The sequence below is a fragment of the Cyphellophora europaea genome, assembly GCF_000365145.1.
Source record: "Cyphellophora europaea CBS 101466 unplaced genomic scaffold supercont1.13, whole genome shotgun sequence".
NCBI lineage: Eukaryota > Fungi > Ascomycota > Eurotiomycetes > Chaetothyriales > Cyphellophoraceae > Cyphellophora > Cyphellophora europaea.
In genome coordinates this window covers 144956-157430 of record NW_008481801.1, presented here as the reverse complement: position 1 = coordinate 157430, position 12475 = coordinate 144956, and the positions used below count along the sequence as shown (strand labels likewise).

The 12475-nt window shown below is 54.3% G+C and overlaps 6 protein-coding genes across 6 annotated transcripts; 1 reads left to right on the top strand and 5 right to left on the bottom strand.

Moving 5' to 3' along the window:
- Positions 1-1444: 1444 nt before the first annotated feature.
- HMPREF1541_10511 (uncharacterized protein) lies at positions 1445-3148 on the top strand (the record flags this gene model as incomplete). Its single annotated transcript, XM_008715182.1, has 1 exon — positions 1445-3148. One exon carries the CDS (start codon positions 1445-1447, stop codon positions 3146-3148), a length of 1704 nt encoding a protein of 567 aa, XP_008713404.1.
- A 133-nt stretch (positions 3149-3281) lies between these two features.
- On the bottom strand, positions 3282-3914 carry HMPREF1541_10510 (uncharacterized protein; the record flags this gene model as incomplete). Its single annotated transcript, XM_008715181.1, has 1 exon — positions 3282-3914. The coding sequence occupies one exon, from the start codon at positions 3912-3914 to the stop codon at positions 3282-3284; it is 633 nt and encodes a 210-aa protein (XP_008713403.1).
- Positions 3915-5680: 1766 nt separating this feature from the next.
- On the bottom strand, positions 5681-6016 carry HMPREF1541_10509 (diphthamide biosynthesis protein 3; the record flags this gene model as incomplete). Its single annotated transcript, XM_008715180.1, has 1 exon — positions 5681-6016. The coding sequence occupies one exon, from the start codon at positions 6014-6016 to the stop codon at positions 5681-5683; it is 336 nt and encodes a 111-aa protein (XP_008713402.1).
- Positions 6017-6558: 542 nt separating this feature from the next.
- HMPREF1541_10508 (60S ribosomal protein L15) lies at positions 6559-7415 on the bottom strand (the record flags this gene model as incomplete). Its single annotated transcript, XM_008715179.1, has 4 exons — positions 6559-6699; positions 6750-6976; positions 7036-7192; positions 7329-7415. 4 exons carry the CDS (start codon positions 7413-7415, stop codon positions 6559-6561), a joined length of 612 nt encoding a protein of 203 aa, XP_008713401.1.
- Positions 7416-8214: 799 nt separating this feature from the next.
- Positions 8215-9193, bottom strand: HMPREF1541_10507 (uncharacterized protein; the record flags this gene model as incomplete). The annotated part of the gene is made up of 3 exons (XM_008715178.1): positions 8215-8755; positions 8811-8900; positions 8952-9193. 3 exons carry the CDS (start codon positions 9191-9193, stop codon positions 8215-8217), a joined length of 873 nt encoding a protein of 290 aa, XP_008713400.1.
- A 2828-nt stretch (positions 9194-12021) lies between these two features.
- Positions 12022-12438, bottom strand: HMPREF1541_10506 (uncharacterized protein; the record flags this gene model as incomplete). The annotated part of the gene is made up of 3 exons (XM_008715177.1): positions 12022-12092; positions 12144-12333; positions 12415-12438. 3 exons carry the CDS (start codon positions 12436-12438, stop codon positions 12022-12024), a joined length of 285 nt encoding a protein of 94 aa, XP_008713399.1.
- Positions 12439-12475: the final 37 nt, after the last annotated feature.

Sequence of the window (12475 nt, the reverse complement as noted above, 5' to 3'; positions counted from 1 at the left end):
CCACCATCAGGAGTGAGTTATACTTGTGTCTTTGCCACGGGTACCAGGAGCGATGCCAGCATGTTGAACACGCAATGCTGTACGATCCGAATTCATCAGAGCAGGTTTAGCGCGTCAGCAATCAGGCGTCTTTGGGAGACAGTAGCTTCGTGAAGTCAACTCTTGACACTTGCGTGTGGCCAAGAGCACTTGAATGCTTCGACTGTTGGAGGGGGTTTGGGGGGCACAGGACAGAGGATCAACTTCCCACACGCTCAGACACATTTCTTCAGAATGACTCTGGTCGCCGCTCGGCATGAACATGACTTGGGCGGCGTATCAGATAGGAGACTGATTGAACAACACTCAATCAGAAGGGAGGAACAAGTGCGTAATATATGTGTCGTATATCCAGCTGATAGTCCAAGGTGTCGATGTGCTGATTGCTGTTTCTACGGCAGACGACAAAGACGTTTGCCGCGCACGCGTTACACGCTCATTACACCAACGTTCTACCACACTCGGACTCATACCAAGGGTTTCCCTCACTGATACATTCATGCTCATACACCAATCGAAATCCACCGGCCCTCACTAAAACACTAAAACGGGTAGCTAACGTGCTGCACGTCGGCGCTGTGACCTCGCTTGGACAATGGCCCCCAAATGAGGCTCTCTTCGCGAGACCTGTCATCAACATGAAACACGACGCCGTCCCCAACGAGGTTAAGCATCAGGGAAAGCCTTCTCGGCGAGTCCTTGCGGACCCCAGGTGCTGGTATTATTAAACATCAAAAACCTTCAATCGACTAGGGCTGAACCACCAAGCATTTCTGGCTGGCTGACCCCTTACCATTGCGAAATGGCCCGAAACCGCATCTCTGGATGTCACATTGGACGGCGCTGGTGTCATTACTCCTCTACGACAAATGAGATGGCCAGTACCTCCGGAGGTCGGGCCAGTGTCTCTGCAGCGAGATACGCAGTCCGTGCAGCGCCCCCAAACCGGTTCACGGGTGCCAACCATACGGCGCTCATTTATCAACTCGGGAAATCACGTCGAGAGCTGACTTCAGAGCAGAACTGGGCAGACCTCGAATACATCTCGGTTCGCTCTTCCGATACGACAAAATAATTCCCCGAAGCGCAAAAATAGCAAATGCCTGCCGGTGGAACTAATGAAGCTAGACTACAAGACTGATTACAACGTCCAATTTCGTCTCTACCACGACCATTCCCTAAGACAACTGCCCAATGCTTACGACCCTGGTGAGCAGTCTTTCGATCACGCGGATGGACATGATGGTAGGCTCTTGTCTCTTATCTCATGACCAAGCGTCGCCCTCCACCATAATGGAGGCGTTCTCACTAAGATTTTCCTTCATCGCTTCTTCTCTATTCACATATGCTTCTGGCATTTCTCCATGCATTCATAGTATGTTCGGTCACTCAATACTCTCCCAGTATGAGGTTAAGATTTCTGCTGGTTTCGAGCGCTGGTCTTTTCATTACTGCCCTGGTGTACTTCCAGCTTCTGAGCGAAGATGATCGCAGCGCCCTGCTAGCGACTTACGCCCAATACAAGACCCACGACGATCAAAGCGAAGGTGATGCGGCTGTGTTCATTTCCAATACGACACGGCCGCCGTCGAACCTCGCCCTCGATGTTGCAGAGCCAATTCCATCACTGCCGGACAACTTGTCCGATATCCACAACGAGACTCTAGGCGCTCAGCAAGTCTTCATGATTTCAATGCCCACTCGTCGAGACAAGCATGATGCATTTGCTGTTCAAGCACTGGCTACTAACATTACATACACTCCCATCGACGGCGTCGAGGGAGATCAGGTGCCGCTGAAGGCCCTACCGCACACCATGGACATCAAAATAGCCGAGGTCGGTTGTTGGAGGGCACACATGAACATTTTCGAGGAGATTCTCGACCGCAAGATCGCCACGGCCATAGTTTTTGAAGACGACGCGGACTGGGATGTCGTACTGAAGCAGCAGTTGGTGCAGTTTGCGCGTGGCAGCCGATACGTGAGCGGTACTGAAGCGGACGAGACCTTTGTGCCTCATAGTCCCTACGGTGAGGACTGGGACCTTCTCTGGCTGGGCCAATGTAGCGCCGCACCGTTACATGACGACAAGAAGCGGTGGGTCATTCCATACGACCCAACAGTGCTTCCGCCACACCAGCGTACCTTTTGGGACGCACCCGAGGGTGGCTTCTGGGACGCAGCAGACGCCGGGGACAAGACCCGTGTCATCTTCCGGGCCAGGTTCGGCGCCTGCACTGCTGCGTACGCCATCAGCCTGAAAGGCGCCGAGAAAGCCATTTACTACCTCAGCATGACGGCCAACAACGCGCCCATCGACATCGGCATGGGCTTACTCTGCTCAGACCCAACCAAGAATTTCAATTGCGTGGCTTCACACCCTACGGTAGTTGGAATCTCCAAGCCGGCGGGCAGCAGCGACCGCGGTAGCGATGCGGGCCACGAGCCTGAAGAAGCATCTGTGGCTTCCGAGGCACACAGCGAAAGGTTGATGTTCAGCACACGCATGAACTTGCACAATCTGCTGACGGGGAACACGACAATGAAGAGTGCTTTCCCGGACCACTCTCCTGACAGGGACATCGCGGACCTCCAGCTTCCTGATGGTTACGGATATGAATTCAGCACGGCGCAATGGCAGAACTTCACCGCCGAAAAGGTGGCGGCCGAAGAGCGTAAGAAAGCGGCGCAGCTGCAGGAACAGGCCGCCAAATTGGAGGAGCAGACCAGTAAACTGGAAGCGGAGGCGGCTAAGTTGGCGGTAGAGAAGCAGGAGCTCGAGGCGAAAGAGGCGGAGAGGCATGCTGTCGAGGAGGCCCAGAGACATGCAGCTGAGGTGCCACAGATGCACGCAGCTGACCAGGCGGCGCCTAGTGTGGATGGCCTTGACGCCTCTCGAGAAGGTGGTGAGACTAGGGGAGCGAGCCACGATGGAGGCGTGAAACCAGATCCCAAAGCTCAAGCGCAGCATGGACCCGGAATCAGTGGGGTGCAACATATTTCGGATGACACAGCCGCTCCTACAGACGCCAGCGCGCACACAGGCGATCATCAACCTCAGCAGCACCACCAGCACCAGCACACCCACCAGCACGAACCCGAGCCCTAAGCCTCGACTGCCTGGATCTAATTCCACACACAAATCCCCCTCCTCGCGCGGCAGCCGGTCCATCCCTTCCACCCCCATATATCCCCACTGTTCCCTCTTCATCACCATCACCACCACCATCTCAACATCAGCTCTAGCCCAAATCCCCCAAAATCTTCATCACCTTCTTGACCTCCCTCTCCTCCGCCCTCACGACGCTCACCGCCGTAACCACCACCATGTCCACCAACGCCTCATCCGCCCCCACCACAAACACCTCCAGCACCGGCGGCCCCGTCCCCAACAAATCCCCACCACTGCAGGACTTGTAGCGCGCCAACACCCTCTTTTGGGAATCGCGCAGTTCATGCCCGTCGAGGGCGTCGCGGGCGCGCCATTTCAGATCGAGCCCGCGGGGCGCGTAGTGGAACGTCCTGGCGCCGAGGGAGACGGAGGTCCAGTCTTGGGAGAGCTTCAGTGGGGGTAGGGCCTGGCCGGGGTTGTTGCTGCTGCCGCCGAAGGAGATGTCGATGGAGGAGGTGAGGGTGTGAAAGGTGGCGGTTGCGAGGGGTGGGGCGTTGGGTGGGCCGGAGAGGCGGGTTATGGTGACGTTGGGTTTGGAGTGTTTGGAGGTTTTGACGTGGAAGAGCGGGGTTGCTGGTTGGTTGGGATTTGGGGACACGAGGGAGATGGTGGCCGAGGAGGTGGAGAGGAGGGAGGTGGACTGGGGGCCGTGGAAGGTTAGGGTTGGGGTGGGAGAGAGTGTGAGGTGTGGTGACATTGCCATTGCTTGGGAGGGCGGCGGGGCGTGCTGCTGTGGTGGAGGTGGACGTTGGAAGTGCTGTCCCGGAGGAGGACCTGGTGGTGGTGGATATGGGGAGTGCTGTTGTTGCGGCGGAGGACCTGGTGGTGGTGGATACGGGGAGTGTTGTTGTTGTTGCGGAGGTGGTGCGTAGGTCCCTTGAAAGTATGGTTGTGTCGGTGGTGGTGCCCATTGAGGTTGTGGTTGAAACCCCATGGGAGGTCGTGGTGGTGGGTAGTTGTTATGCTGTGCTCCGTAAGGTGGAGGTGCGTCGTTGAAGGTGGACATCTCTTGCAACGCTTGATACTGGCAGCGCTTAAAGAATTATGTCACAAAGTTTTGAGTATGATAGTACAGGATTTTGACAACAACTTTTCGAACTGGCTCTAGCTTCCTATTATACTCGTGGTGTCTATAGACTATGGCCGAAGCAGCAATGCTAGAGCAGGTGGCTGAGTGCTGAGCAACACTAAACCCAGAATGGGCCTATGGATCGCTGCTAGCCCCAATTCACTGCCTCATGCGACTGAGCGCCGATCACCTTTCCCCGTGAATGACTAAGTCTCGCAGCACAATTTCCACCGAGGGAGCTTAGTCATGACGACGACAGCAGCAGCGTCAGGCTACTATCGCCAGTATACCCATACTCTGCGATACCTCGGGAATCCTCCCTGGACTCTGCTCACTCAACCACCTCGGGGAGTAGCCACGGAGACCGTCTTCCGAGAATACGGCACATCTATAGACTATGATGTCAGGTCGTCACCTGTGCGTAGACCATCCTCTTCGCCAAATCCCGAATCGTCGTTGCTCCCTGTTCCCACCGCCAGATAGTCCTCCTCGCCATCTGCTATTCGGCGAGAGTGTGCCCTCCTCAGAACACTCTCGTCGTCAGCAAAGCGCTTGCCGCAGATGAATGCAGTGTCACCGGTACACTCTGGGCCTCGACCCCAAGCCTGTGGCATAACGAAGGCCCGGCTGCCGCAGAAGTTCAGCTCATGGCTACGCGCTTCGAGTCTATAGATAGAGAGGGAATTGATCGATAGCCAGGGACAACGTCTGGTGTCTTTGAGGTTGCTGTAGGTCGTCTCAGTGCCATTGGCGCCATGAAGCCCGATCACCATGTCCGCCAAACCAGCGGGTTCAGTGGCACGGTATTAACCCAGGAAGCCGGTCACTATTGCTGCAGCAATACCTCAATGTTGGACCAGGTCCATTCCGTAATAATAGACTTGCGCGACAACGTGCTCAAGACACAAGTCAATGGGCACTTGAGACGCCGTCGCAGATGGAAATATGCTCGCGTTCCAAGCCCATCATCAAAGAGCTTGGAGTCAGCTGGCCCGCTGAATTGACCCGCAGAACACAACGTCGTCAGCTTAGGGGCAAGCCTGACCACGGTCAAGACCATTAACAGACTAGCCCTAGGGTTATCTGGAATGCCGTGAGGTCGCAGCGTAGTAAGCACTAGAGACAGCTTGACGGCACTGAGGCTAGAAGGCACCAGGACCAGAAGGAACTGAGCCCAGCATCATGGGCACGATGGTAAGGCCACATCGCAGCCGCTGCCAATATTGACTGAGGGTGTAGAGAGACTGGCGTCGAAGATCAAGCACACATCAGCAGTGTATTTTTGCTCCGGTCTCGTCAACCTGTCAACTTCCCTCCTTCTTCAATCATTCGATAGATCGTACTTGAACAGTAGCGGGCAAATCTCATGGCGCACATACACACACACAAATTGCACCAGCTCAGCCATCCTCTTTCTCACGCAGATCCTCCTGATCAAAGATGACCCTGATCATAAGACTGCAGCCGGGACACACCGCAATATCCTCGCCGTCTCTCAGCGAGTCGATGTGGATCTCGAAGCGATCGCCGCACGGACACGGGTAGTGGTAGAGCTGCAGCGTCTTGTCGAAGGTCATGTCTTCGATCTCGATCTCGTCGTAGATGTCGAGTTCCTCATCTTGCTGGGTGGGCGGCGCCGCTTTCGAGTCCGAGGCCTCGGGAGAAGGGGAGGTGGCGGTCAGAGTTGTTGTGGAGGTGGAGGTTTGGGTCTGTGTCTGCGTCGTGGTGCTGGCCATGAGTGGCGGACAACTGGCAAAGATGGTTTTGCGCAGTCGCGCAGGGTGGGCGCGAGTGAGCAGGGTATTCTTGTATAACGTATTAGAGCTGTCACTTTTTCCCTATCTGCAATGCTGTGTACGGATTATGATTAAGAGTTTGTCGTTGTCGAGTTTGCATCGGTAGGCAAGGTTGCGAGTCACACCTCGAAGTCGATGCGGGAAAATTAAAGTGGGGCAGTTGTATTCAAGAATCCAGGCTCACGAAATCCGGTCGACATGGAGGACGAGCAAAGGAAAGGATATTGTGCGGGTCACGAATCATAGAACCAGGCTTCGTCGTGAAATTGATTTTTCTCATTTTGGTATCTCGAGTGCAGGCGCCACGCTGAGGAGGCCTCGATCCGTGACCCAGGCCTGCAAAATGCCATGTGAGCATTGTGATCACTACGCCCAACTTCTTCACCATGGCAGACATAAAGGACTCGCTGTTGTGTCTTTGCTGCAGCCTCGTCTCAGCAGGCCCAGCCAGGAAATAGGGATCAACATCAACATCATCCGCACTAGCGGTAACGCCAGAGGGACAGGGTGTTGTGTCTCTTCCAGGTCTTCCTGCGACCGGCAGAGGTCTTGTTGTAGCCGTGTCCCTTGTTGAGACCTCTCGACTTCTTGCCAGTGGCGGTAAGACCACGGGACTCGCGGTGCTGAAAACTTTATTAGTTGTCTTCCAAGCCAGCAAGTGGAGAGTATGTACCTTGTGAACTGGGTTGACGATCCAGTTGATGCGGGGATCCTTGCGGATAGCCTTGTGCTGGGGGTCAACGAGGATGACCTCGAAGTACTTGTAGGTGGAGTCCTGGTTGATCCAGTACGAGTTGAGGACGCGGAGGTTGGCGCAGCGGCGGCCGACACGCTCCTCGGCGGTGGACTTGAGGGATCGCTGGTACTTCAGCTGGTTGATACCTTGATTGGTAGGCTTGCCTGTTGGATCTTGGTCAGTCTCTCGCTACCCATCTCTTCTCGGGTATGAATTTTCGTACCATAGGTAGCACCCTTGGGAGCAGGTCGCTTGCGGCCACCACGACGAACACGAACGCGGTAGATGACATAGCCCTGCTTGGCTTTGTACCCGAGACGGCGAGCCTTGTCGGGGCGCGAGGGACGAGTTGCGCGGTGGATGACATTGAGTTGTCGGAGCTATATTGATGCACTCTCAGCAAATGTTCAACGAGTGTATAGCAAGACACCGAAACGGCGCCACAGAGACGATGGCAGAAATTGTATTGTTTCTTTCATGTCTGCTGCCATACGGGGTTCAAGGGAAGGTTCTTACCTCCCAGCAGCGCACTCGGAGGAGGAATCGCATCACATCGGACTGCTTCTTCTTGTGAAGTTCCTCGACATACTTGAGGGCACCCATCTGTAAGACGTCAGCTATAACAGTCTCTTCAGTATCGCTCGGACGTACCTTGACGGTTTATGACAAGACCTGTGGTTAGTAGAGAGATGGGCGAAATTCTTGTGACCAAGGACTGCGGACTTCGAAGATTGAAACTACTGCGAATTTGTGGATTCTTGGCATGAAATCTTGGCCTCGCAACTGGTCTGCGTGCTTGGCCCTAGGGACTCAGCCCTAACCCTACTTCCTGGGTCTCTTCCGAATTGCTTGGCTGTCTTCGTGATGTGATGTTCGTGTCACCGCTGCTCCCGATCTACAGTACTTGGTCATTGCTAGCATCTCCCTCCAAGCCATCTCAAAGTACCTTCCAGGAAGGTACAAACACTTTCTGTGTTACTTTGTGATACCCAAAACGCTCACCAATAAGTGAGTTGGGCTACACAACTCTTTAATTGAACCGAAACTATTGGCAATAAGAGCTCCAACGGTGCATAGGAACACAAGCACAAAGTAGGTTGTAGAGGAAAGAATAGTAACTTTGCTTTATTATAAGGTAGTAATTTGTCTCTGGATACTTTTGGTGCCTGCGCACCGCATCTGCCGCCCACTAGTTCTGTACAAGCACCTATTGCGACTCTGCCAATGCAACGCCTGGTTTTACCCGCACAACAGCCATGGCCCAGCCGCTGTCAACAGCAGGTTTTGATCTCGCTCAATGTTCCGTCATCTGGCCGACCAGGTTTAAATCACCATTAACCAGTTGCCGCCCCAGGGGTATTATTCATCGACCGTGTCATTATGGTGCAAGCGTATATGTCGCTTAGGCTTCCTTGCGACGCTCGCTGGCACCCTTGATGTAGCCGCTGAGATCACCGACAGGAAGGTTGAGGGGAAAGTCAACAGCAGCGAGGAGCTGCACGAAGAACAAATACCAGCCCAGAAGACAAACAACGAATGTCAATGCACCGGCGGTAGTCTGGATGTTGGTGGCCACAATACCCTTAGACGCCTGGAAGAAGACCGCTGCGAGACAGCCGAATGCAGGGACAAGGAGAGCGAAGATCATGACGAAGATAAGATTGGTGCGGAGCGCCACAATCATGTAGACGAAGCACAAGACTCCCATGTAGACCTGGAAGAAGGCGAAGGTGGCATTGAACTGCGGGGCGGAGGTGGCAGTCTCGGGCTCCAAAGGTTGGTAGGCAATGGCCGCATTGTAGAAAGGGGTCAGGGTTGCTCCGAATGTGAGCCAGAAGGCGCCGAAAGAGCCAAAAACCACAAAGGGGAAGGTGTTGCCCAGGATGAACTCGAGGAAGCCACCGAGAACCATCAGAAGACCACCGAAGAAGTAGTAGACACCGCTGTTGGGCCAGTCAGAGACAGTCTCACCACAGATATGCGAGACAAGGTACTTACACCTCAGCAGCACCAAGACCACCAGAGCCGCGCCATCCCATCAAGATGTTAGAGAGTGGCGTAAGCGAAAGCAAGAAACCAACAAGGGCGCTGAAGACATGTTAGCCTTGGGTTGGCAGTATGGACTGGGGGGTTGCTTACAGAGGAGTAGGGTTGCCAAAGGTCGACCGGATGTTGTTAGACACCTGGTTCTTGGGAGACAGGTAGATCTTCTCGAAGAGTTCAGGAGTGATGGTCAGGGAGCCTGCGGTTCTCATCCGCTTGAGAGCAGTGTCGGCATCGTGATGATCGTGGTGCAGGTCGTACCCCCGGTTGCCGTTGACCGAGTCATGGCCAGCATGGTCCTTCTCGACGTCGGCGTAGTTCTGAGCGTTGGTGGTCATGGTTGCTAGGCGTAGACTTTGAAGTGAAGGGATGCGGCTGAAAGCGAGAATCGACGGGCAGGGGGCTGCGGTGAGGTCTTATTAGATCTCAAGGAAATCCGGGGATCAGGAGCTAGGGAATAGGACGCGTGTGGGAGGAGGAAGCGAGGGAATAGTATAAGTAAGGACCGTGTTTCTGTACTGGCGTCACCGATCACTACGATCGACAAATAGACTCATCTCGGTGGGAGGGGGGAGCACCCCCTAACGCCGCTCATCCGGGCAGCTGGAAGATGAAAGAGGAAGGCCAGCGCCAGCGTCTCAAGCTCATGTGGATCTCAGACGCCAAAGGCTATTCCGAGCAGCTCAAGTGACTAGCCACCAAATTGACAGGCGCGGGAGGACGTGATGGGACTGGGGTTTGTTTTGGCCTAGCTGAGATTGCATCAATCCAGTCCCAGGCTCGCGCAAAGCTCCCATGAATCGGCTGCGAGCTCGAAAGCTATGAAGGTGAATATGCCGGGGACGTGCTTGGGGAGAGTTTGCGAATCAAGACGAGTCATGGACAGTTAGACTTGGGCTAGTACCCAAAGCATCTAGTACTTGCGGGGGAATGCCTGGGGTCGACGTGAGCTTCTTCGATCGAGCGGTGCGTTTAAGCCCCGGCAGAGTCAATCGAAGTGATTGGGAATGACGATCTCATCCAATTCGAGAGAGCGCTACCTTGCAACACCGAGGTAAAGACCTACAATATAGTGGTGGGGTGGCAGACAAGCACTTTGGGTCCATTGAAGGACCATCCATGAGTCGGGAGGTGAAACTTCCCCAGCAGTGACCGAAAAACCGGTCTGACGCGATCATGGCTCGGTTTCTGGACAAGCGGGCGAAAAGACAACAGAGCAAAGGTCGAGAGAAGCACTGACTGGCTGCGGTTAGTAAGAGACGGCGCGATTCTCGGAAGGAATTGTTTTGCGGGGTTGGAACCGAGGTGCTGCAATGGTGATTGCTTAGTCGTGGATGCTGAGACATGAGTGGCGCGGCATCAGTGCTAGCCGAAGGGGGGATCATTCTTTGATTTCTTAGGGCGTGGCAGTGGCAGAAATTTCGACTGTCGGACATCCGACGCTTCCTAGTTCCTGACTCGGAACATACACGACCGATGGAGGTGATGCATCGTTGCCAAAATGAGATAAATGCCACGCTGGAGGCTAGAGCTTCTGTTCAGTGCAGCCACGCTGTGCTGCGACTCCTGTTTTGGAGCTTATATTTGAGCCGTGCCGTCAGTGTCAGCGAAGCAAAGTGCTGGACTCATTCCAATGAAAAAAAGGCGTGGCTTCGGATCGAGTCGTGGGTGTGCTGTCAGGGCTTGCATAGCGCCCAAAGTGGATGGGGTAGGCCAATTTTCTGGGGCTCCGGGCTCAGGCGGAAATGCGGAAGTGTCCAGAAGCGCATGCGACCACCGCCTGACCATCAGACCAGGGACAAAAGGAGATCACAGTCCATTTGGTCTCTGTTTATGCAGTCAGACCTATAGCCCTGATCAATGCGGTGAGTACGGAGTAGCAGCATTATCGACAATTGAGGCTGGAGTTTTGCATTGTGCAAAGTCGTGTTGCTGTACCTGCTGATCTCCTGCCTGTCCACGATATTTGATCTCTTGGACCTCTTAGCGAGTCGATGCACTTCGGATCGCACGCCATCACCCCTTCGTACCCATGCGTGCATCCTCGATGGGCGACCCTTCTACTTCCACGAGTCCGACGCCATGTTGAGGTGGTTTGATACTGTAAATCACTCTAGCACCGCCGAGTTTTGGCCCGTTTCCTCCCGCCCGGCGTGGTTTGTATGGTCACGTGACTGTATGGCTCCCGCAAGTCCTTTGATCCTGAGGGCTTGACAGCGGCAGTGTGGCCTTGATGTACAGTATTCTATACCACTCCGGGAAAACAAGTGGTCGACCGTTTCCTGCGGTGGCCGGACCCTGCATGAACCCGAAGAAAGCCTGATGCAGAACCTTGCAGTACCTCCACGACAATGGTTCCGTTACATACGAGGTTCGTAGCGGTGCTCGCTGTGTTAAGGGAAGTCAGCATCCATTGACTGCTCAACACTTGCATTGCGGTGGGAGTCTAGTCGCACACTTGCGAATCTGTTGGTTCGCTAGTACCAAGTGTGTCTGGCCACAGTAGTGGCTGCATTTGATGGTGGCCGCACGAACCCCTCTGAACCAACTTGTCATTTAGACACGGGAGGCCATGGCAAATTTCTGACAATGACAACCCTGGGCCTGGGAAAAGCACTGTTGGAGATCGGTGTGGCACGGCGACACTGCGGAAGATGGTCATAACCACAATCGTGAGACCACTGAAAAACCCGTGGTCGAGTCGGGTGAGCCTCGCTCTGAACTGCATGTCCGTGAATGCGGCAATCCCCAAGGCGTGCTTCGTTATATGGAAGCCGACCTGGATGCTGTTTGATCTTGGATGAACATTGTTACTTCACGACAAGCCCCAGAACCGGCCGATACAGAAAAGAGACTGTCAGGTAGGTTAGAATAAATAAACCAGATCACCTAGTGAGAGAGGAGCCGACGGAAGTTGTAGACCCGACTCCCGCCAAGTTGGATCAAGTGTTGTGGTACAGCTGAGCGCCCCGAATGCATGTATGTACAGGTCCGAAGCGTGGCTCTTATGTTATATCGCGCGATGGCGGCTTCCATCATCAAACCTGTTCGCGCATCTGACAGGGATATCAGGTTGATAAGACGCCGCGTCTATCTTGCGCCCGAGTTTCGTAGCTTCGCTTCTGTCGCTTTTGAGGTCTTATTCCTAGTCTCACTTGCTGATGCTTCAGCTCTCAGCCTCCACCTTCTTCAAATATGCTTCCAAGTCGAAATTCTTATCATCGGGGTCCGTAATCACTAGTAACACTTCAGCTTGCTGTCCGAGGGACGTCGGGGACTGATACGCACCACCATCACCCTTTGCTCGCTGGTCCGGAGGTAGTTGCTTCTCGGCCCATGCCTTCTTGGCTTGTTTTATTAGGTCTTCCTTATGATGGTATTCTTGCTGGGCGTGAGCTGCTCGGGTATTGGCATTCAACGTCCTTTGATGAGAGAACCCGTAGAATATGCCAACCAACAGCGCGGAGTACCGCAGCACCTGCACTTCGTCAGTAAGCTGCTTGCAAGCATGTGCTGTCGCGTGTTGCCGTTTTCCACGGTTGTTGGGAGGTCAGCTCACATTTACTCCTTGGCTGGTAGACATGGCTCAAGCTTCGACAGCACTGTTGTTTGGACCGACG